General features: G+C 53.2%; 1 protein-coding gene across 1 annotated transcript; it reads right to left on the reverse strand.

The window, feature by feature from the left end:
- Positions 1–1,708: 1,708 nt before the first annotated feature.
- Positions 1,709–21,125, reverse strand: LOC119927334 (shootin-1-like). Its single transcript, XM_038745941.1, has 17 exons — positions 21,006–21,125; positions 15,824–15,897; positions 14,152–14,203; positions 13,310–13,404; positions 13,046–13,187; positions 11,711–11,808; positions 10,541–10,622; positions 8,587–8,681; positions 7,171–7,317; positions 4,877–5,030; positions 4,528–4,672; positions 3,661–3,710; positions 3,164–3,288; positions 2,935–2,985; positions 2,441–2,582; positions 2,165–2,315; positions 1,709–1,790 (listed from the first exon to the last, which is right to left on the reverse strand). The coding sequence occupies exons 1-17, from the start codon at positions 21,040–21,042 to the stop codon at positions 1,742–1,744; spliced, it is 1,689 nt and encodes a 562-aa protein (XP_038601869.1). The 5' UTR covers positions 21,043–21,125; the 3' UTR covers positions 1,709–1,741.
- Positions 21,126–24,369: the final 3,244 nt, after the last annotated feature.

Raw genomic sequence — 24,369 nt, forward strand, 5'->3', positions numbered from 1 at the left:
GCCATTTGAAGCTATGAAAGTCTGTAGCCTCCAGGCCCCCTCTTGCCTAAAGGCTTAGATAGGCTCTCTAGCTTGGCTAGGTCAGCAGGAAGCTCACCAGCTCCTCGGGAGTCAACCATGGGGGTTGGATCTGGGCTGGACCAGCAGGGGACAGGTCTCGGAGCCTCCCGGAGACCGAATCTGTCCATCCTCTCCTGTACAGTCAACATCTTCAGTATTTCCACGATTTCTGCCCCTTCTTCTACCTATAATTTATTGCGCTGTTTCCCCACTAGACTCCACTTTGGCAGCAAACAGAAACTCCTGACCATCATCTTTAAAGCACTCAGTCAGCTAGCTCCCTCCAGAAACAGCGTGGCTCAATGGAAAGAGCCCGGGCTTGGGAGTCAGAGGTCATGGGTACTAATCCCGGCTCCGCCACTTGTCAGCTGTGTGACTTTGGGCAAGTCGCTTCACTTCTCTGTGCCTCAGTTCCCTCATCTGTAAAATGGGGATTAAGACTCTGAGCCCCACGTGGGACAACCTGATTACCTTGTATCAGCGCCTTTCAACCTAACGTTATGGGATGGCACCGGCAAAGGCCCTGGCAGATTCCCAGATAAGGGTGGAGGCCTGAGTCCCTACTCAACCTGTGGCTTTCAGAGGGTGGGAAAGCGGAGGATGGTTGTTAAGTGCTTGGAGATCATGGCCCAGAAGGGGCTTCCCCTGATGGCTGTGGTTTAGGGGTCTATGTGGGAGGTGGGGATGAGCGGGGAACCCTCCTTCCTTCCATGGCATGATCCATGTCCCGCACTCCTCCCCTGGCCCTCTCCCAACTGTAACCACCATGCTGGGCCCGTGGCCAGGCCATGGGGCTTCGGGCTTGAGGGAACAAGGGCAGCCTCTTTTCTCCTGATATCACAGAGAGAAGCCTGAAAGAAGGGTTCAGCTCCTAGTGTGGCTGCAGGCTCGGCTGGCAGAGGGCAAAGAAAGGCCCAGGGTAGCGGTGGGGGAAACCATAGCGGTTAAGGGATTTGTCCCAGGTCACACAGTCGGGGCTGGGTTTGTGGCCCTGGCTTCTGCGCATTGTCTCAGTCCAGTACACAGTATCGCATTTGCCCCTGGCACTGGCTGTTGCTTATGTGGATGTGGGTGTGTATTTGGGCAAATGGGAGGTGTGCAGAGGAGAGGGGAAACTGGACAAAAATGAAAGAGGCTTCCCTGAGCCTAGTCACATGTGTCACACATATGATTGGGGATCAGCTTCTAATTCTGAGCGGCCAGTGGCAATTGGGTTTCACAGAGTAGCTCTTTGAAGAGCCCTGATGAGTTTGCATAGTTCCAGCGGGCTTGGGCCTGCTGACCAAGATTGGGTCCTGTCTGCTGCGGTCCAGTTGGAGACCCAGGGGGAGTGAGGCTGGGAGTCGAGACTGTGCGGCCAACGGGGGCACCCTGGGTGGCACCTGTGCTGCCCCGAACCCCTTACCGGGGGAGCCGGTGGTGGGGTCCAACAGGAAGCTGTGCTCAAGCTCCCACCTTGCCTGGTTGCTTGAGGGCCCTGGATGGGCTGGTCTGTAGTTGGGGGCCCAGCTCCAAAATGCAGCAAGCCAGGGGTGGTGTGGCAGGTGAGGCGGTGGGGGTGGGGGGAAGAAGGAGGGGGCGGGGAGGTCGGAAATCCAAGAGAGCCAGCACCGAGCCCCTCTCCGGGCCCTGGGCTTCTGGCTGTCAGGGTCAGGTCACAGAAGTCGCAACTTCAGGCTGGTCAGGCATCACCAGACCTATCTTTCTCTAGGCTGCTGGCGCCCTTCAAGCTAGAGAGAAAAATGGGAGGTGGGGGAGTCAGATTCTCCCCTCCAGAACCAGGTCACCGGGAGAATTGCCCAGAGCCAGGGGAAGGGAAGACTAGAACATCACTTAACATGGGCACGCTCAACCAGAACATTCCAGAAACCCCCCTCGGCAGCACGCAGACTGTCATCGTCATCCTCCTCCTCCTCCTCCTCCTCCTCCTCTCTTCCCACCCCACAGGGAGGTCAGCCCACGCAGGGCTTTACTTAAGGGACCCAAGGCTGAGTCCCCTTAGCGTTTGGGGTCACTGGGCCCCTGGATGCTAATTGCCGGCTGAGGGACGTCCTTCCCCCAGGTGGGCAAGGGACAACCTGACTCTTTGGCCCAGCTTTCTTACCGCAGCTCTGAGCGGCACCAGGTCCTTGCCCCGCGCAGGCGGGGGATGTCCCTCTCCAGAGCCCCTGTCCTCTGTCTGAGCCGGACACTTTCTGCCGGGACCTTCTCTGAGCCCAATGGGCTAGGGACCGGTCCTCGTTCCTCCCTGACTCCTGGGGGGATGGACTCCGGTCAGCTCCAGGCACTGGGCCGAAGAGCCGGGGAAGCCGGCCCTTCGACCAAGCGCTTGACTGGTCTCCCGTCCCCCAGCCGCCCCACCCCTCTGCCCGTCACACACCTCCGCCATCCCCGGCCGGCCCTTCTCCTGACACATCCACCAGTCGCCGGCGTCTCTGCAGGATGGCACTCAGCTGCGTGTCCTGGCCCTTCTGGCTGCCCCGTCTCCTGCTGCCACTTCTCAGTGGCCTCCGCCCCATTGCCTGGAAGCGGAGGGCGGGCCTGGGGTGAGGGACCCCCCCACCCCTTGAGGATACACGGGGGGTGGGGGGAGGTGGCCCAAGGGGGTTCCTTCACCTTCCCCAAGCCATGGGCCAATATAGTCAGATAGCAGCTGGTTCTCACTGTATGGTGCAGGGTCCTTACTCCCCTCCCTCCTCCAGATTTGACCCTTGCCCTTTTCTCTGCTCCCTCGACACGTCAACATTTTGAAGTCTGCCCCAGGAGAGTGTGAGCTCCCTGCAGACAGCCAGGCAGACAAGTGGGCAGGGAATGTGGGTTTGGTCTCTGTGGTGCTTAGGGTAGTGTGTTGTACTTGTCTGAGGCGGTACTCACCAGGACATTCTGCAGCTCACTCACAGCATTGCTTCTGCGCTTGCTACTGTCCTGGGCGAGAGAGAGGGTCACCTTTGGGGCGAGCCAGTTCTCCTCTTCCCACAAACCAACACAGGGCCACGGCCCTCTCCCGGAATGCCCACCTCCACATCCTCTTCAGCAAAGCATGTCCTCCTTGGGGGATGGGGGCAGGGGTAGGGCCAAGAAGGAGAGGGTAGGGCGAGGTTACCTGGCTGGTGGTTGGCCGCTCCTTAGTCATGGGTCGCAGGACCACCCCGCGTTTGATTCTGCTCATCATCTCCTGCACGGCCAGGGCCTTCATGTCCTCCAGAGAGGGTGCAGAGCTGGAGGCAGCTGGGCGGGGGTGGAGGACCAAGGCCGAGGGGGTGGTCAGAGGGGGTAGAGTAGGGTGACCACGAAATGGTGGCGGGAGGGAGCCGCCGCGTGCTGCCCTGCGCTGCCCTTGTGCTTCTTCTTCCCCTCGAGCTGATACCACCTGACATGTTGCCCCCCAACCCGGTGCTGCCCCCTGACAATCCCTCATGCTGCCCCCTGACCATCCCTCATGCTGCCCTCTACCTGTGTCTGTGCTGCCCCCCGCCCAATGCCATCCCCATTGATCACCCTCCCCAAGACTGCCCCAGCTGAGTGATAAGCTCAGTCCTCCCTTTCCCCAGCTTTCCGTGCCTCGTGTCCACTCCCTGCTCAGTCCTACCCCAAGCTTACCCAGCCCAGTCCTCAGCACACTCCTCTTCTCCCTCAGAGCCTGCAGTGGGCTGGTGGGGAAGGGGAAGCAAGGTTTCCGGCTCAGGGATTGGGTTCAAGGGGCAGCACTTCCCTCCCCATTAGCCAACTACCTCCAGAAACCAGGTCTCGGTCCCAGTCCCCGAGGTGGATCAGAAGCACCAGAGCAGACGGAGCCCGTGGGTGTGAGCCGTGAGGCCCAGGGACTTGGGGAATGTTACAGTTTAGGTCCTCGGGGGCACCGCTCACAGCTTACCCGGGGGAGCAGACCGCAGAGGCCAGAGAGGGATGGAGACAGCAGAGCTGAGAACAGGGGAGTAGACAGGAAGACCTGCCACTCGCCAACCAAGAAATATCAAATGTATAGAGCCACAAAGGCTGAAGGAAGAGCATGACTGAGAAAGTTGGGGTAATCAGAGAAGACTTCTGGATCTTTTTGGGTCTTCGATGGTGCGGAGGGGCCCAAGAGCGAGGTAGTCAGGGAGGGGTGCAGGCCAGAGACTCCCCAAAGGAAACGATGGGTGGGGGTGGGATTGAATGGGGCCGGGCAGTTCTCCCCTGTCCATTTTTCTCTCCCACTGTCACGGTTAGTACTGATTTCTTCTTTCCCTCCCGAGCCCCTGATGGTCCCCGCTCAAGGCTGAGAGCTCAGTCCTGGAAGGTTGGAGTGTTCATTTTACTTATTCTGAGGTTGCTCACCACCGCGCCTCACCCACCCACTCTGGACAGGCCCCCTCCCCAGCCCGTCCCCCTCTAAGCCTCCCCAAGCTCCTCTCTTCACCCGGCACATGCCCATCCCCATCACCCCCTGACATGGCTCCAGACAGAGGGCACACCGGTGATACTTACTCCAGTGGGGATGTAGAGGGTGGGGGAGGTGGTGGAGGGGGCGGTGGGGGGGGCGGTGATGGGAGGGATGAGGCGGGGGCAGGGTTCCCCTCCGATTCAGGGGTCGAGGCTGCAGCGCACTTCCTCTGCTGACCCAGGATGCCAACTGCAAACAGATTCCCCAGTCCAGGGCCTGCAGGGGACCGGGACCCACACCCCCCAGGCCCCCGCCCCCCTACCAGGGGCAGGGGGCCAAGGGTGAGTCTTGACCTTTCAGGATAGGTGGTCCCCCCACAATAACCAACACAGGAGTCTGGTCCAGAGGGCCAGGTCTGATCTTGGGGTGGGTGGCCCTAGGGGGACTACCCGCCTTCGGCCTCCAGCCGGGCATTCCGCTCCTCCGCTTCCTGCAGCCTCTTCCCCAGCCGGCAGGTCTCCTCTCGGGCAGCCCTCAGCTCCTCACTCAAGGCCTCCAGTGCTCCCGGGCCCGGCCGGGCCTGCAGGTCCAGTTTCAGGAGATGCTCCTGGGGGAGGCGGCCAGGGGAAGAAGCCAGGCTCAGATCTGGGGCAGGGGGTCCTGGGGAAATACTGCTTTCCCAGCTTGGGTCCCCTTAGGATGAAGTAACTACCCAGATCCCTACCCTCCAACTGTCCAGGCTGGACTCCCAGACTGCTCCCCCGGAGTCTCTGATTGGATCAGAGAGCTTCCCGGTAGGGTTGGAAAGATCCCATATTGGTTGTGTTTGCCCCGTTTTCTCTGCACAGCCTCACTGCCCCATTCCCATCCTGCAGACTCCTCTCCCTCCCTGCCCCCGCCAAATCCTGATGCGACATCTGTCCTGTGGTCCAGGGCCCTGCTTTGAGAGGTTGGGGGCACTATGGGCATGGGCTCCGGTTCAAGTTGACTCCCGGAAGACAGGGAACCGAGTCCAATGCACAGGAGTGTCATCTCTACGCTGATGACACCCAAATCTACATCTCTGCCCCTGCTCTCTCCCCTTCCCTCCAGGCTCGCATCTCCTCTTGCCTTCAGGACATCTCAATCTGGATGTCTGCCCGCCACCTAAAACTCAACATGTCCAAGACTGAACTCCTTGTCTTTCCTCCCAAATCCTGCCCTCTCCCTGACTTTCCCAACAGGATCACTGTTGACGGCACTACCATCCTTCCCGTCTCACATGCCCGCAACCTTGGTGTCATCCTCGACTCCGCTCTCTCTTTCACCCCTCACATCCAAGCCGTCACCAAAACCTGCCGGTCTCAGCTCTGCAACATTGCCAAGATCCGCCCTTTCCTCTCCATCCAAACCACTACCCTGCTCGTTCATGCTCTCATCCTATCCCGTCTGGACTACTCTATCAGCCTTCTCTCTGATCTCCCAACCTCCTGTCTCTCCCCGCTTCAATCCATACTTCATGCCGCTGCCCAGATTGTCTTTGTCCAGAAACGCTCTGGGCATGTTACTCCCCTCCTCAACAATCTCCAGTGGCTACCAATCAACCTACACATCAGGCAGAAACTCCTCACCCTCGGGTTCAAGGCTCTCCATCACCTCGCCCCCTCCAACCTCACCTCCCTTCTTTCTACAGCCCAGCCCGCACCCTCCGCTCCTCTGCCGCTAATCTCCTCACCGTGCCTCGTTCTCGCCTGTCCCGCCGTCGACCCCCGGCCCACGTCGTCCCCCGGGCCTGGAATGTCCTCCCTCCCCACATCCGCCAAGCTAGCTCTCTTCCTCCCTTCAAGGCCCTACTAAGAGCTCACCTCCTCCAGGAGGCCTTCCCAGACTGAGCCCCCTCCTTCCTCTCCCCCTCCACCCCCTCTCCATTCCCCCGGCCTTACCTCCTTCCCTTCCCCACAGCACCTGTATATATGTATCTATGCTTGTACGTATTTATTACTCTATTTATTTATTTTACTTGTACATATCTATTCTATTTATTTTATTTTAATATGTTTGGTTTTGTTCTCTGTCTCCCCCTTCTAGACTGTGAGCCCACTGTTGGATAGGGACTGTCTCTGTATGTTGCCAACTTGTACTTCCCAAGCGCTTAGTACAGTGCTCTGCACACAGGAAGCGCTCAATAAATACGATTGATTGATTGATTGATTGAGTGGAATTCCCAGACCTGTACCCCAATCGATCAGTCGTATTTATCGAGTGCTTTCTGCATGCAGGGCACTGTACTAAGCGCTTGGGAAAGTACAATATAACAGAGTTGGTAGGCATGTTCCCTGCCCACAGTCTATGGGGGAGACAAACAATAATAGAAGTAAATAAATCACAGATATGTGCATAAATCCTGTGGGGCTGAGGGAGGGGTGGATAGAGGGTGCAAATCTGATAAGCAGCCTGGTTCAGTGGATAGAGCATGGGCTTGGGAGTCAGAAGGGCCTGGGATCTAACTTCAGCTCTGCCATTTGTCTGCTGTGTGACCTTGGACAAATCACTTCACTTCTCTGTGCCTGTTACCCCATCTGTAAAATGGGGATTAAGACTGTGGGCCCCATGTGGGACAGGGACTGTGTCCAACCTGATTAGCTTGCATCTATCCCAGCACTTAGAACAGTGCTTGGCATATAGTGTTTAACAAATGCTAACGTTATTATTTTTATTAATAAGATCAAGAATGATCTTCCCCAGCCCCCCATCGGGCCAGTGCTCACTTGTTCTTTGTGCTGCTGCCTGACTTCCTCCAGGGTCCGGGTGAGGGTTGCCACCTCCTCCAGGGCTGCCAGGAGCTGGGCGCCAGGTGCCGTGCCCTGCAGCAGGATGGCACTCTGCCGGTTTGCCTCCTTCTGCTTTACCAGCATCTAATACCAATGATGATGGTTTTTGTCAAGCGTGCACTATGTGCCCAGCGCTGTGCTAGGCACAGGATAATCAGCTCGGACGTAGTCCCTGCCCCACAGGGGGCTCGCAGTCCCATCTGACAGGTGAGGGCCCAGAGAAGTTAAGTAACTTTCTCAAGGTCACACAGGAGGCAAGTGGAGGATCTGGGATTAGAACTCAGGTCTTCCGATGCCTGGGCACGGTTCTTTCTGTTAGGCTGCGCAGTCTCTCCAAACATCTACACTTGGTGTGGGGAGGGGGAGGTAAGAGCTCTGGGGGAGTCTGGTTGGGGGGCCTCCAGGGAAGCAGTGTGGTTGAACGGAGCCTCAGGCTGGATTGGGGTTCCCACTTGTGAGTTCTTCGACTCCCAGAGCTGAGGTGGCCCCAGGGCACCAGCCCTGTGGGGCCCCCTGAAGCATGGATGTCCTACCACTTCCCCTGGGAGCCAGGCTGGGCCAGAACCCACAGTCTTTTCTCCCTGGAAAATGGGGAGGGGGCAGCAGGATCCAAGTGGCCCACCCGTGCTGAGGGCTGGGGAGCAGAGGGACTGACTGGCAATCCCGAGGTGGAGGGGTTTGGGTGAGGCGGCTCAAAGAAACCACTCCCCGCAACACACACACACACACACACTCAGACAGACTAAACACTCAAACATGCAAGCAGACCTACGGGTCATACGTACCACATTCACAGGCAGAAACCCCCACCTAATCCTTTGCAAACACAAAAACTCCTAGCTACGCAACAGCCACAAGTACACCCAGATCTGTAACCCCTTACCTCAGCCCTTGTCCCGTGTGTTCCCTGAGGCTTTAGTGTGTGCTCGCTCTCACAAACAGGCAAACACACACGCACACACACACAGTGTAGTGGATAGACCATGGGCCTGGGAGTGAGAAGGCCATGGGTCCTAATCCTGGCTCTGTTACTTGTCTGCTGTGACCTTGGGCAAATTACTTAACTTCTCTGTGCCTCAATTACCTCATCTGTAAAATGGGGATTGAGACTGTGAACCCCACGTGGGACAGGGACTGTGTCCAACACAATTTGCTTGTAGCCACTCCAGCTCTTACTACAGTGCCTGGCACGTAATACGCGCTTGACAAAAACCACAGTTATTGCTATTAGTATTATTATGTGTGGCAGGCTGGAGGTCTGCCAGGGTAGCACGTCCCAGGATGGCCAACGGAGGGCACGACCCCGCATTCCCTCCGGACCCCCTCCGCCCACCCAGCACCCAGCGGTGGCACCTGGTGGGCGAAGACCTCTGCGTGCTGGCGAAGATCTTGTTCCACCTCCAGTTGCTGCTTCACCTCACTGCACTCCTGTATGGCCATGTGGGACGCTGCGCCACGGGTGAGGCCACGGAAAGAGGGAGGGAGGGAGGGCAGGCAGGGGTCAGCTGAGGTCAGCTGGCTTGGCTGGGGGCGGGGGTTAGGAGGAAAGGGAGGTGGGAGGAGATGGGCCCTGTTGCCCCCACCCCACCCCCTGGGCACCAGGAGGGTTCATTCAATCATATTTATTGAGCGATTACTATGTGCAGAGCACTGTACTAACCAGCCCAGTTGTGACCCAGCCCCCAGCCAGAAACTGAAAAGTGAAACTGAAGAGAGTTAATGTGGAGGAGAAGTGTGTGTATAAAACAAAACAACAGACAATTCTCCTCTAATGCCAACCTTGCTCACTACGCCTCAGTGTTGCCTGTCTCACTGTCAATCTCTTGCCTGCATCCTTCCCCTGTCTTGGAATTCCCTCCTGCTCCATACCTAATAGATCACCATTCTCCCCTCTTCCCATCTGCTAAACCCTGCTAAAATCCCAGCTTCTCCAGAATTTCTTACTTCTTGAAACTCACTCCACCTCAGGTAGATCGCTGCTCTCCCCATTCTCAAAGCCCTACTAAAATCACATCTCCTCCAAGAAGTCTCCCTGACTAACCTTTGATTTTCCCACCCCATTCTCCCTCCATTCTGCATCGTTCAGCTCGGTACCCACAGACTAGTTTGATCCTCATCCCACCCCCAGCCCACAGCACTTCTGTTCCAGTCCTTATACTCTGCTGCTTCCCCTGTCTGTGGTTTATTTTAAGATGGCAGTATTATTATTTTTATTATATTTTAAGATATTTTTAGATGTGGTTCAAATCCTGGCTCCAGCAATTGTCAGCTGTGTGACTTTGGGCAAGTCACTTCACTTCTCTGTGCCTCAGTTACCTCATCTGTAAAATGGGGATTAAGACTGTGAGCCTCCCGTGGGACAACCTGATCACCTTGTAACCTCCCTGGTGCTTACAACAGTGCTTTGCACATAGTAAGCACTTAATAAATGCCATTATTATTGTTATTAATAATAATAATAATAACGATGGCATATTATTACGATCATATCCAACAGACAACGACACTCCACTCCTTCAAAGCCTTACTGAAGGCATATCTCCTCTGAGGGGCCTTCCGTAAGCTCTCCATTCCTCTTCTCTGCTCCCTCCTGCATGGTCCTGACTTGCTCCCTTTATTCACCCCTGCTCCCAGCCCCACAGCACATGTCCATATCTGTCATTTATTTATTTATATTAATGTCTGTCTCCCCTTCTAGACTTGTTGTGGGCAGGGTGGGGACAGGGACAGGAAGGTCCCCTTGTTATCTACCCTCAAGTCCTCCTGCTGCAGTATACCCCCTGAGGAAAGGATAGGGCCCAGTGTCCGGTTTGGGGGCCACAGACCGTTCTCGGGGCAGGATTCAGGAGGGTGAGGGTATCACTCCTGTTGAGTGAGGGTTGGATGGCCATCAGCCCAGCTTTATACCAGACAGTCTGGTTTCCAGCCAGTCCTACCCCTGTCCTGCGCAGACTTGGCTTTATCATTCAATCGTACTTCTTGAGTGCTTACCATGTGCATAGCACTGTCCTAAGGCTTTTCTGTCCGGTGGTTTGATTTTCAGCACCAGGCTCCCTCCGCTTTAGTTCCCGAGGCTGAGTCCCACGGCTCGGAGGCGGCGCCCGTGTTTGGGAACATGCCAGTTTTGAAAAGGGCCCCGGCCTCACACGGGCTGACACAACGCTCTGTGGGATGCCCTCAAAACGTGCCAGGAGCTCAGGGAGCGCCCCTGCAATGGGGGCCGGGACCCCGAGGTGACGGTGACCCACTAGATGGGGGCCAGGAAGTGGGGAGAGCCAGACGTGGTGCAGGCTGGAGCTTTTCTCACCTCGTTTCAGCTTCCATAGGGTCTTCTGGCTACGTTCCATGGCCAGCTTCAGGGAGCTTTTCTCCAGCTGCTCCTCTAGGATCTGGAGGAGGGAAGGTGGGAGGCAGGGAGGGTACGGCTCAGACAGACACTGAGTCTAGAGTCAGCCTCCCCCTGCGTGCCACACAATTGGACAGACACTGATAGGCATATCACCAGACTGCGTATTACCAGACTGACCCACACACATAATATACAAATGGACAAACTCACCCAGGCACTCTCACCTACTCCCACACAAACACCTAGATATAGCCCCCACATAGACATGGAGCCCAACAAGACCCTTCAGTCACACAACTACCAAGCATTTTTGGAGGGGAGGTCCTCTCTCTTTGCCCTGACGAGGAGTCAGTTTGAACTGGGGAAGGAGAGGGTGTTTCTTTCTTCTTAGCCTTATTACAGTTTCAGTAAGGCACTGTCAGGAGATTTGCCCACCTAGAGACCTGGCACCCTACTTTTACTTCCTTTCTCCAGGTCAAGATTCCCACCCTCCCAACTACCCCCATAGTCTTCTCGGAAGAGTCTAGGGACACAGCTATAACCCCTGATAGAGGGAGCCAGCCAAAGCCCAGAGAGGTTGCCTGGTGATTCTAGGGTCACACAGCCTGATGGCCCAGTTCCTCTGCAGAGGGAGAGTGGGGAATGTACTTTTCAATCTGTTGTAGCATGGCATAGTGAATAGAGCATGAGTCTGGGAGGCAGAAGGTCATGAGTTCTAATCCAGACTCCTCCACTTGTCTGATTTGTGATCTTGGGCAAGACACTTCACTTCTCTGCTTACTTCATCTGGAAAATGGCGATTGAGGCTATGAGCCCCACATGGGGCAGGGACTGTGTCCAACCCAGTTTGCTTGTATCCAACCCAGTGCTTAGTACAGTGCCTGGCACGTGGTAAGTGCCTAACAAATACCATTATTATTATTATTATCTATCAGTGGAATTTATTTAACACTTACTGTGTGGGTGAAGATGAAGAATAGAAGGGGACTTAGAACTGAACCTTGAGGGATTCCCAAGTACTTAGGATACTGCTCTGCACACAGAAAGCCCTCAATAAATACCACTGATTAATCAGTTTATTGGGTAGGGGAGGAAGGGGAGACAGAAGGGAGTGGGCCTGGCTGTGACCTGATCTTCCTTCTTCCTCAGTTGGTTCTGCAGCTCCTGCACTTGAAGGGTTAAGTCCTTCTTCTCTCCCAGGAGGGTGGACACCTTGGTCTGCAGCTCTTAAGAAAGAGAAACGGTAACTTCCCTTTTCAGGAAAAAGAGGAAATTTCTCACCAAACCACAAATCCCAAGGAAGCACAAATGGAACACCTCCCCTCCCCCATCATCCCAGGTCACCTCCCCCTTCCCAAGACCCTTCTCTAGCTCTCTATCCACTCTTCCCTTGGTGATCCCAAAGGGCTGACCGAGACAATTTGGGCCCCTTCTACCCCCTTCCTTGAAAATCACTGCAGCTCACCCCTGTAGGAAGCCTGTGTCACCCTGATAATAATAATAATGGTATTTGTTAAGTGCTTATTATGCACCGAGTGCTTGCAGTGGATACAAGATAATCGAGTAAGAGAATTAATAATGATAATTAGTACTTGTTAAGCGCTTACTATGTGCAAAGGACTGTTCTAGTGGAAAGAGCATGAGCCTGGGAATCAGAGGCCCTGGGTTCTAATCCCTGTTCTTGGTCTGCCGGGTGAGCTTGGGCAAGTTACTTAACTGCTCTGTGCCTCAGTTCGCTCATCTGTAAAATAGGGCTTAAATCCTGCTCCCTCCTACTCGACTGTGAACCTCATGTGGATCAGAGACTGTGTCCAAACTGATAACTTTATATTTCCCCTACTGCTTAGAACAGTGTTTGGCACATAGTAAATGCTTAACCAATACCATAATTATTAGTATTAGGCAGGAAACAGTGTCCATCTCAAAAGGGGCTCACAATCCAAGACAGAGAGGGAGCAGATCTTTAATTCCCATTTTACGTGTGAGGAAACTGAGACATGGAGAACTCAAGTACCCAGGGTCACACAGCAAGCAAGCAGCAGAGTTGAGATCAAAGCCCAGGATTAGAGCCCAAGGCCTGGGCTCTTTCCACTAGGTCACACTGCTTCCCCATCCTTCTCTCCCCTCAACTCTCCAAGCTGCTGGCATCTTTCCCTCTCTCTCCACTCATTCATTCATTCATTCAATCGTATCTATTGAGCACTTACTGTGTACAGAACACTGTACTAAGCGCTTCGGAAGAACAAATCGACAACTCCACCCCTCTTTTCTTTCCTGCCACAGCACAGATTGTCAGGATGGGCAGGGGCCCTGTCTCCCCACTCAGAAGGGTAACTCCCAGAGGGCAGGGGCGGTGCCCATTCAGTGGTCTGAAGGAGTATGGGGGTGGGGGCAGGCTCCCTCCCCCGTCATCTTCACCCCCTCCTCAATCCCTGCTCTCCGGAGCTCAGCCCTGCCACTCACCTTGTACCTGCTTCTGGGCGGGATGGGGGATGGGGTCCTCGGGGAGCCCCTCCTCCTGGCTCACAATCTGCAGGTGCTGGGGATCTAGGTGAGGGAGGAGAGCCACACTGATCCTCTTCAACTGCTTGTTCTCCTGGCTCACCTGGTGGAGGGTGGAGGAGAGGGCTGGGTGCGGGGCAGAATCGGGGGCCCTGGAGGTGGATCTAGAATGTGTGGGTTGCTCCAAGGGGTACAGGAGTGGCCAGTGGCACGAGACTCGTTTACCTTTGCGGCATAGACCTCGGCTTGTTGCCGGCAGGACTTCTCAATTTCGAACTCAGCCTCCAGGTTGGAGAGCTCTTCCAGCAGGGCCCGGGAGGCTGGGGGATGACATGGATGGAAAAATGCAGCCGCCTCTGGGGTAGGGCTGGGAATGTGCTCCCAGTAATGCTGCCAGAAACCTTGCTGAGATCGGTGGGAGGTGTGGGGGGATTTCTGGGTCTGGGGGTTGCTGACCCTTGTCCCCTGTGTTTCCCGGCTTTGCCTTCTCTCAGATGCCAGGGACCCTTGGCTGATTTCCTAACTGAACCCAACATGCTTACTTGGCTCCTTTAATGCCAATCTACTCACTGTACCTCACTGCCGACCTCTCCGCCATGTCCTGCCTCTGCCCTGGAATTCCCTCCCACTTCATATCTGACAGACCACCACCCTTTCCACCTTCAAAGTCTTTTCTGAAATCACATCTACTTCGAGACACCTTCCCCAACTAATCTTCATTTCCCCTCCTCCCACTCCCTTCTGCCTCCCCTATGCACTTGGATCTGTTCCCTTCGAGCATTTGATATTCACCCCACCTTCAGCCCCACAGCCTTCATGTTCATATCTGCATTTATTACAGCATCTGTCTCTCCTTCTAGACTGTAAACTCCTGGTGGGCAGAGAGTGTGTCTACAAACTCTGTTGTACAGTGCTCTCCCAAGTGCTTCGTACAGGGCTCTGCTCACGGTAAGCACTCAAGAAGTACCACTGATTAATAGATTGGCGCGAGTCCCAGCACTTGGCTCTCCTTAGGTGGGAGTATTGGGGAGCATGGGAGGAAGGGAGGGAGACTTTGGATCACTCACCATGTTCAAACTCATTCAGCATGCTATCCTGCTCCTGGCCTGGAGACTCCAGCTGCAAGGGAAATGGTTGGCAGTCTTGTCTCCACCTCCCTGGATCCCCACACACCTCCCCGGTCAGCCTTGGACCCCTTCCTCCATCACCCCCATCCCTAAAACTCCCCCCCCACCCCCCCACGGAGTGATGAAGCCTGGCTCCTGGCCCAGAGAATCCATCTAAGAGGAGAGTGGTCAGCACCACCCTGGAATCACCCCCTCCCGCCCTGGTCAGCCATGGATCCCTTATGGGTGGTCGGGGCCACCCATAAGGAGAGGGAGAGATTTTGGAAAGGATCCCCTCACCCCTCTTTACCCTTCCCTTTCTTCCTTCCTTCCTTTCCTCTTCCCCTCCTTGACCCCAACCCCCAACCTTTTATTTGACCATTCCATTGCCCCAGATTTCTGGTGGCCAATTTATTTATATTAACGACTTTCTCCCATCAGCCTATAAGCTCGTTGTGGACATGGAATGTATCTGTTTATTGTTATAGTGTACTCTCCCGAGTGCTTAGTACAGGGCTGTGCATACCTTCCATCACTCCCCACTCTCCTCCCCAGAGAGACGAGACCCAGCTCCTGGCCTGGAGACTCCATCTCAGGGGGGAATGATAAGCAGCCCTATCTCCACCACCCCGGAATCCCTGCTGCTTCCCCAGTCAGCCATTGTACCCCTTCCTCCATCATCAATCGCATTTATTGAGCGCTTACTGTGTGCAGAGCACTGTAGTAAGCGCTTATCATATCCCACCCCCAGAGGGATGTGGATAGGCTTCTGGAAGAGAAAGCAAGGAAGGAGGGTGGGGTGGGGGAAACTTTAAGGTGAGAAACTTCAGCATTAGTATTGGTTGGGACTAATAACAACCTCTGACACTGGGGAGAAATAAGGCTGCACTGAGGGCTAGGGAGAAGGTTCTGCCCACCTCTGCCCATCTCTGTCCTGGGGCTGTGAGGATCTGTGAATCTGCAAGCCCTCATGTGTGGTGTGATGTGGTCTGGGTGGGGAAGGGGCTTAATCTGTTTGGGCCTTAGTTTCCAGATTTGAGCATGCCTCTGGGGGATGGGGAGCCCAATTTATTTAATAATAATAATAATTGTGGTATTCATTAAATGTAAAATGAATGCCAGGCACTATACTAAGCACCGGGGTGGGTACAAGCAAATAGGATTGGACACAGTCCCTGTCCCACGTGGGGCTCACAGTCTCAATCCCCATTTTACAGATGAGGTAACTTGAGGCACAGAGAAGTGAAGTGACTTGCCCAAGGTCACACAGCAGAAAAGTGGCCAAGCTGGGATTAGAACCTTCTATCACTATTCTAATAGAACCTTCTGTTAGAACCTGCTCTATTGCTTGTGATACATTCTTCACTTGTGATACATACAGAAACACAAGCTCCCTAGTTCTCAGTTTCAGTCATTCTCAGGCAGCAGGAAAAGAGTCCGTGTGCTCTACCTCCTGCAGAAAACCTTCCCAGATTAACCCACCTGGCTCAAGTAACTCTATGGCATGTGGTGTGTGTGTGTGTGTGTGTGTGTGTGCTCTTTAGGAATTACTCTCCATAAAAATGACCCTCAGGGCCGTTGGGAGTCAGGCAGAGTGTCCCCTGAGGGGTCGCCTTACCCCATCTGGACTGACCTGAGCACATTGGTCTTTGGCATCTTCATCCTCTGAGGATTCACCGTCACTGCTGCCGCTGTTCTCTATTATGGCTGAGAGGGAGAGAGGGGTGGGGGGACAAGGACCCCCCCCCCCAAAAAAAACCATCCCCCAGCCTTCCCTTTGGGTGCTTTCCTAAGTGGGCTGGATTGAAGCCTAGTGGAAAGAGCAGGGGCTACGGAGTCAGATGACCTGAGTTCTAAACCCTGCTCTGCCACTTGTCTGCTGTGTGACCTTCGGCAAGTCACCTCTCTTCTCTAGGCTTCAGTTTCCTCATCTGAGAAATGCGGATTCAATGCCTGTTCTCTCTCCTACTCGGATTGTGACCCCCATGTGAAGCAGGAAGTCTGTCTGGCCTGATTGTCTTGCATCTGCCACAGTACTAGACCATAGTAAGCATTTACCAAATACCATAATTATCATTATTCCTATTACTACTACTGTGCTAAAGGCAAGGGGAGGCAGACAGTGGGAGAGCCCCCAACCCCCAACTCCACTGAGACCATTTTACTTCCAAGGTAATCAGTGACACCCCCCTCCTCACCAAATCTAACAGACTCTACTCTGTCCTAGTCCTCCCTGACCTCTCAGCTGCCTTTGACACTGTGGACCATCTCTGCTGGAAACCCCATCTTACCTTAGCTTTCCTGCTCCTTCTACCTCACGAGCTGCTCCTTCTCAGTGTCTTTCTCTGGCTCCTGCTCTGCCACCTACTATGTGGGTACCTCAAAACTCACTTTTTAATTGCATGCCCTCCCTCGGGGACCTCATCCACTCCTCCAGCTTAATCTACCACCTTTTTGGACATTACACTACCAGCCCTGACTTCTCTCCTTCCCTGCAATCTATCTTCTTCTGCCTCCAGGATCTCTCTATGGTACAAGTTCAACAAATCCAAAACTGAACTCATCTTCCTCGAAACCCTCTCCTCTGCCTCATTTTCCCATAACTGTAGGTAGGACCACAACCCTCTTCATCTCTGGAGCTGGTAACCTTGGCATTATCCTCTGTTCCTCACCAAATTGAGTGTGTCATCAAATCCTATTGGTCCTTTCCATTCAGTCGTATTTACTGAGCGCTTATTTTGTGCAAAGCACTATACTAAGCACTTGTGAGAGTACAATATACAACAAACAGAAACATTTCAGCTTCTCCCCTCTCCAGTGAATACTTCACTCTACTTCCCAGATCATCTTTCTAAACATCATTCTGAGAAGCAGCATGGCTCAGTGGAAAGAGCTTGGGAGTCAGAGGTCATGGGTTCAAATTCCAGCTCCACTGATTGTCAGCTGTGTGATGAGGCAAGTCACTTAACTTCTCTGTGCCTCAGTTACCTCATCTGTAAAATGGGAATTAAGGCTGTGAGCCCCACCGGGACAACCTGATCACCTTGTATCCTCCCCAGCACTTAGAACAGTGTCTTGCACATAGTAAGTGCTTATTATTATTATTATTATTATTATTATTATTACACATCTCCCCTCTTCCCGCAGTCCTTCAAAGATTTCCTTTTCCTCTCTGCGTCAAGCTGAAATCATTACCATTGGCTTTAAGGCACTCAGCCAGCTCTTAATAACAATAATGATAGCATTTGTTAAGCGCTTACTGTGTGCCAAGCACTGTACTAAGCGCTGGGCCAGATACAAGGTAATCACATTGGATGCAGTCCCTGACCCACATGAGGCTGACAGTCTTCATCCCCATTTTACAGACGAGGGAAATGAGGCCCAGAGAAGTGAAGTAACTTGCCCAAGGTCACCCAGCAGACAAGCGGCAGAGCCGGGATTAGAGCCCACAACCTCTGATTCGCAAGCCCGTTCTCTTGCCAATAGGCTATGCTGCTTCCTACTCCTGGTCATCCACTCTCTTACCACAGTACACCCCAGTTGCACTTTTTGTTCCTTTCAAGCTAACCTCATTCGTCTCTCTCCTATAGCTGACCTTTCTCACATCCTCCCTCTTCTTGGAGCTCCCCCTCCCCCTTCACATCCAACAGACCAGTGGCTCTTCAGAGCCCTTCAGAAAACCATGCTTCCTTAAGGTGACCTTCCCTGATTAATCACTCATCTCCGTCCCAACCCTGTTTTTGCCGGTTTGGTACTTCTGCCTCACCTAAGCACTTGGTTGCTGAAAAACTCCTGGATCACCTATGTATACAATCTTTACCCTCGATTACTTTCTCCTATCTGTAATTTTTGTGTGGGTTTCCCCCCCCCGCCCCCCTCAGTAGATTGTAAGGGGTCATGTCTGTTGTACTCCTCCAAGTGCTTAGTACAGTGCTCTGCACACTGTGCACACTCGCTCAGTGTCATTGATGGATTGACTGACACTGCAGGCCAAGGTTCTGCAGAGGGTGAGACAGGTGTGGGAATGGGCCAGAGGTTCAGCAGGGCTCTGTGGGTGGGAGTTGGGTTTAGGGAGCCTCCCAGCTGGACCTTCTTTAAATGGGTGGGTGTGTTTACTCTAGCCTTTGGTCTCTGACAGCTTCTATCCCCTGAGATGGGGGGGCTGCAGGTTGTGGGAATCCCCAGCTCTCCTACCTTGCAGCCCAGTGGAGCCTGGCCCCAGGGCAGGGAGGCCAGGGGCCGGGCTGGAGGTGAGGAAGGTAATAATAATAGTAACAATGATGGTATTTGTTAAGTGCTTACTATGTGCAAAGCACTGTTCTAAGCACTGGGGAGATAGCTTGTCCCACGGGAGGCTCACAGTTTTAATCCCCATTTTGCTGATGAGGGAACTTAGGCACAGAGAAGTTAAGTGACTTGCCCAAAGTCACACAGCTGACAGTTGGCACAGCCGGGATTTGAACCCATGACCTCTGACTCCAAAGCCCATGCTCTTTCCACTGAGCCACACTGGTAGAGGTTGAGGTTGGGCTCTGGGAGGCTGAGGTGGTCTGCCTCCCTCCTTGACATCGGGTCTTCACTCGGGAGACTCAGTCAGACTCCCGGCCAGGAATGAGTGTAACCCACCCTTGGCCCTGACCTCTGGGACACACGGACCCTAATCAATCAATCAGTGGTATTTATTAAGCTCTTACAGTGTGCTTCGCTCATCATAAACCCTCAACAATAACAGTAATAATGGTATTTGTTCAACACTTACTATGCGCCAGGCACTGTTCTAAATGCTGATAATAATACAAGATAATCAGGTTGGACACATCCAACGTAAGCACTCAGTCTTCATCCCCATTTTACAGATGAGGGAACTGAGGCACAGGGAAGTGAAATGACTTGTCCAAGATCCCACAGCAGACAAGTGGCAGAGCCGGGATTAGAGCCCAGGACCTTCTGATTGCCAGGCCCAAGTTCTATCCGCTAGGCCACACTGCTTCTCCAGTACCATAAATACCATTCTCTAATCCCATGGGAAACAGTCCCGAGATCTCTGCCCCGGCCAGAGAATGGTGGTCACTCCCCGATCCGGTCATGCTGGGCTGGTCACCCCAGTGACCTGCAGCCTGCAGAGAAAACTGGAGTCACCAGCCCAGACTTCTCAGCCAGTGACAACCTTGGGACTCTGTTCTCCTCCATCCTAATCCTCCTGGATCTTTCAGCTGCCTTTGACACTGTGGACCTCCTCCGCCACCCTGCAATCACTAGCTGACTTGTGAGACCCCCAAAGGACAGGGACCATGTTTAATTCCCACCTGTGTCCTTTCTCCCAGGCCTTAGTAATAATATTAATAATAATCTTGGTATTTGTTAAGCGCTTACTATGTGCAAAGCACTGTTCTAAGCGCTGGGGTAGATACAAGGTAATCAGATTGTCCCACATGGGGCTCACAGTCTTCATCCCCATTTTACAGATGAGGGAACTGAGGCCCAGAGAAGTACAGTGCTTTGCACATAGTAGACTCAATCAATACAGCATGGCTCAATGGAAAGAGCCCGGGCTTGAGAGTCAGAGGTCATGGGTTCAAATTCCGGCCCTGCCAGTTGTCAGCTGTGTGACTTTGGGCAAGTCACTTCACTTCTCTGTGCCTCAGTTACCTCATCTGTAAAATGGGGATGAAGCCTGTGAGCCCCACGTGGGACAAACTGATCACCTTGTATCTTCCCCAGTGCTTAGAACAGTGCTTTGCACATAGTAAGCACTTAACAAATGCCATTATTATTATTATTTTATTGTTACTACTACTACTGAGGGGCTGGTGAGGTGCCTTACACTCTGGGTCGATATTTACTACTACTGTTGGCCGAATGCTACACAAAGCCCTTGGAAAAGTACAATAGAGTAAGTGGACACTATCCCTACCCTCAAGAAACTTACAGTCTCACAGGAGAAATGGACACTCAAATAAAGTTCAGTCTGGGCGTTCTGAGAAGAGGGAAAGAGATGGGAGGGAACCAACCCACAGTCCCTCTCTCTGAGGAGAGAGATAGACAAACAGAGCACAGAGAGGCAGCAGAAAAACAAAGGCAAGAAAGACAGACTCAGGAAAGAGACATATAGTGCTCTTGTGTGTGTGTGTGTGTGTGTGTGTGTGTGTGTGTGTGTGCATGTCTATGTCTGTGTATGCTTTTGAATGTGGGTATTCTTGTGTGTGTCTTTGTAGTAGTAGTAGTAGGAATAGTATTTATTAAGGACACAGTGTGCAGAGCACTGTACTAAGCACTGGGAAAGGATGCACATGTGGGAATTAGACATGGTCCCTGTTTCTCATGGTCCCTGGTTGTGTATGTCTCTATGTATGTAAATGTATGTGTTCCTGTATGAAAGTTATTGTGTGTATGCGTGTCTCTGTGGGTGTAGGGGTATGTGATACTGTATGAATACATGTATGCTCTGTGCCTCTGTATGTGCCCTTGTTTCAGTCTGTGCATATGCATGCATGTGTGGATATGAGACTGTGTGTATGCATGCATGCATGCATTTGTGAGTCTGCACATACATTTGCATGCTTGTTTGAGTGTATCTGTGTATATGCATGCATGTGTGTGAGTCTGTGCATGCGTATACATGCATGTGTGTGGCATCTGCGTGTATGCATGCCTGAATGTGTGTGCACGTGCATATGCATGTATGTGTATGTCTGTGGGTGTGCATGTATGTGTTGTTTCCCAACCCAGACAGCCCCCTGCCCTGCACCTGCAGCCCAAGGACCCTTTCTGACCTCCACGCCCACCCCCTGCACAGGAAGGAGTTGGGGCCCTACCTTCCAGGTAACTGAACTCTTCTTCGCCGAGCTCCATCTCCCCACGGACCTGCTGCCCACACACAGCCAGTAGCTCCCCGGGCTGCTGAAACGCCCCCCACACGGGGTGCCACAGGCTCGGGAACCAGCCCTGGCTCTGAGGCCCAGGCCCACCTCCTGCCGCGGCCCTCTTCTGTCCCCACCCTGTGGCCCCACTGCCCCGGACAACCTAGGTGGGGAGGAAGGCCGGGGCCCGCCCCGCTCCAGCTGCTCCCACCCTGGAGAGGAAGTCTGAGCTTCAGCGCCCTTCCTTTCTGTTTGGGGATCAGCGAGTGGTGGTGAAGGGAGACGGAGGAGGAATGAGGAATAGAAAGCAGAAAGGAGGTTTCTTGGTTCTCTTCGCAGTGACTGCCGTGGCCTCCTCCCCTTTCCTTGCCGCTGTTCCCGGGCCCCAGCCCCTTCCCCTGCCACTGTCGTTTCACCCCTTTACTTATCCCTGCCCCTGTTTCTTGCCCCTGCTCCTACTTCCTGCTCCTATTTCTGTTCCTGCCATGGCACTGAGAGACCCATCCCTCTCAGTAAACTCCCACTGCCCCGGAGCAGGGCACACACCATGGCCACGGGCACACAGGTGGAATGCCCTCTTTCTGAATGTGACCAAACATGTAAAGCCCCCCGCAAGGAGAGCCCCCACTTGATTCCCCTCACTTTAATCACTAACTCCACCATTTATGTCAATGATCTCATACATTGTGCTCTGGGTATGTTACTCCACTCCTCAAAAATCTCCAGTGGCTGCCTGTCAACCTACGAATCAAGCAAAAACTCCTCACTCTCGGCTTCAAGGCTCTCCATCACCTCGCCCCCTCCTACCTCACCTCCCTTCTCTCCTTCCACAGCCCAGTCCACCCTCTGCTCCGCTGCCGCTCACCTCCTCACTGTACCTCATTCTTGCCTGTCCCGCCGTTGACCCCCAGCCCACATCCATCCCCTGGCTTGGAATACCCTCCCTCCGCACATCCGCCAAGCTAGCTCTCTTCCTCCCTTCAAAGCCCTACTGAGAGCTTACCTACTCCAAGAGACCTTCCCAGACTGAGCCCCCTTTTTCCTCTCCTCCTCCCCATCTCCCCACCCTACCTCCTTCCCCTCCCCGCAGCACTTATATATATATTTGTACAGATTTATTACTCTATTTTACTTGAACATATTTACTACTCTATTTATTTTGTTAATGATGTGCATATAGCTTTAATTCTATTTGTTCTGACGATTTTGACGCCTGTCAACATGTTTTGTTTTGTTGTCTGTCTCCCCCTTCTAGACCGTGAGCCCGTTGTTGGGTAGGGACCATCTCTATATGTTGCCGACTTGTACTTCCCAAGCGCTTAGTACAGTGCTCTGCACACAGTAAGCGCTCAATAAATACGATTGAATGAATGAATGAATGAATGAATGAATGAATGAATGAATCGGATGTTTAAATTGTTCTGCCAATTCTGTCCTCGGGTTTTATGACCTTTCGTCCCTCCTCCAGTGTCCAGGATGGTATGTGTGTGTGTGTGTGGCTCTGTGTTTGTGTGTGTGTGTGTGTGTGTGTGTGTGTGTGTCCTTTCTCCCGTGTCATAGAGGCAGCCCCTGAAGGGAAGCGATTGGCTGGTCTCTTCCTATGCCCCACTCCTCACTAAGTGCCCAGTCCACAGCTGCCCCCACAGAGGGCACTCAGGACTCACTTCTCCCCTGCCTTCAAGCACCTTGAAAGGTCACTTTGTCCAGCACCCCGCCCCTAAACAGGGGCGCACAAACACGCGCACACACCCTGAGACAGATGAAAATCTCTCCCACTTTGTTTTAAAAGAGAACACCTCATAGAAGTCTTTCTGTCTAGCCTGTGGCAATATGTTAAAAACTCTTCCAGTCTGGACATTCTTCCCTGATTCTGACCCGACTCCCTCTGGCTGCAGTTTAGAAGGTGGAGTAAGGGACTTTAAGGAGGAGGGATTCCCCCTGGAGCTCTGCAGAGGAAGATGGAGACCCAGACCTCTGGGATCCGCTCTCTTCCCCTGCTCCTGACGCTGCCTCTCTCTCCCTACCCCTTCTGTCCCCACCCTTCTTCTTTGCCTTGAAGCCAGGGGAGGAAAATTAGTCCCATCCAGGATCTGGGGCCAGACAGGAGGAAATGGGCTGAGGCTGCAGCAGGAGTGATCAGAGGCAGACCCCAGGAAGAAAGAACTACTTGACTAGAGGCTGGAGGAGTGTGAGAGAGGGTGCAGCTACCAAGTGGCTACCAATCAATCTGCACATCAGGCAGAAACTCCTCACCCTGGGCTTCAAGGCTCTCCATCACCTTGCCCCCTCCTACCTCACCTCCCTTCTCTCCTTCTACAACCCAGCCCACACCCTCCGCTCCTCTGCCGCTAATCTCCTCACCGTGCCTCGTTCTCGCCTGTCCCGCCATCGACCCCCGGCCCACGTCATCCCCCGGGCCTGGAATGCCCTCCCTCTGCCCATCCGCCAAGCTAGCTCTCTTCCTCCCTTCAAGGCCCTACTGAGAGCTCACCTCCTCCAGGAGGCCTTCCAAGACTGAGCCCCTTCCTTCCTCTCCCCCTCGTCCCCCTCTCCATCCCCCTCATCTTACCTCCTTCCCTTCCCCACAACACCTGTATATATGTATATATGTTTGTACATATTTATTACTCTATTTATTTTACTTGTACATATCTATTCTATTTATTTTATTTTGTTAGTATGTTTGGTTTTGTTCTCTGTCTCCCCCTTTTAGACTGTGAGCCCACTGTTGGGTAGGGACTGTCTCTATATGTTGCCAACTTGTACTTCCCAAGCATTTAATACAGTGCTCTGCACACAGCAAGCGCTCAATAAATACGATTGATTGATTGATTGATTGCAGCCTCTTCAACCACCGCTGCCTCTAGAGATGGGAGTCATTTCCCGCCCTTTAAGAGGCAGGGGGAGGGATGGTTTGAACTCTTATGTATGAAACTTGACTGGGAATCAGAGGACCTGGGTTCTAATCCCAGTTTTGCCACTTGTCTGCTGTGTGATCTTGGGAAAGGCACTTAGCCTTGCTGAACTTCAATTTCCTCATCTGTAAAATGGGGATTAAATACCCTTTCTCCCTTCCCTTAAACTCTGAGCCCAGTGTGGGACCGGGCTCGTGTCTGACTTGATTATCTTGTAACTACCCCAAGCGCTTAATATGGTGCTTGGCACCACCTGTCTATGTGTTTTGTTTTGTTGTCTGTCTCCCCCTTCTAGACTGTGAGCCCATTATTGGGTAGGAACTGTCTCTATATGTTGCCAACTTGTACTTCCCAATTGCTTAGTACAGTGCTCTGCACACGGTAAGCGCTCGATAAATACGATT

This window comes from Tachyglossus aculeatus, chromosome 4 (assembly GCF_015852505.1).
Source record: "Tachyglossus aculeatus isolate mTacAcu1 chromosome 4, mTacAcu1.pri, whole genome shotgun sequence".
Classification (NCBI taxonomy): domain Eukaryota; kingdom Metazoa; phylum Chordata; class Mammalia; order Monotremata; family Tachyglossidae; genus Tachyglossus; species Tachyglossus aculeatus.

Coding starts and splice junctions, on each gene's coding strand:
- LOC119927334 (XM_038745941.1), bottom strand. CDS start 21,042: ATGGAGCTCGGCGAAGAAGAGTTCAGTTACCTGGAAG. Junction 13,405..14,151: donor GCTGAATGAGTTTGAACATG/GTGAGTGATCCA, acceptor GTCATCCCCCAG/CCTCCCGGGCCCTGCTGGAA. Junction 3,289..3,660: donor TGTGCTGAGGACTGGGCTGG/GTAAGCTTGGGG, acceptor ACCCCCGCCCAG/CTGCCTCCAGCTCTGCACCC.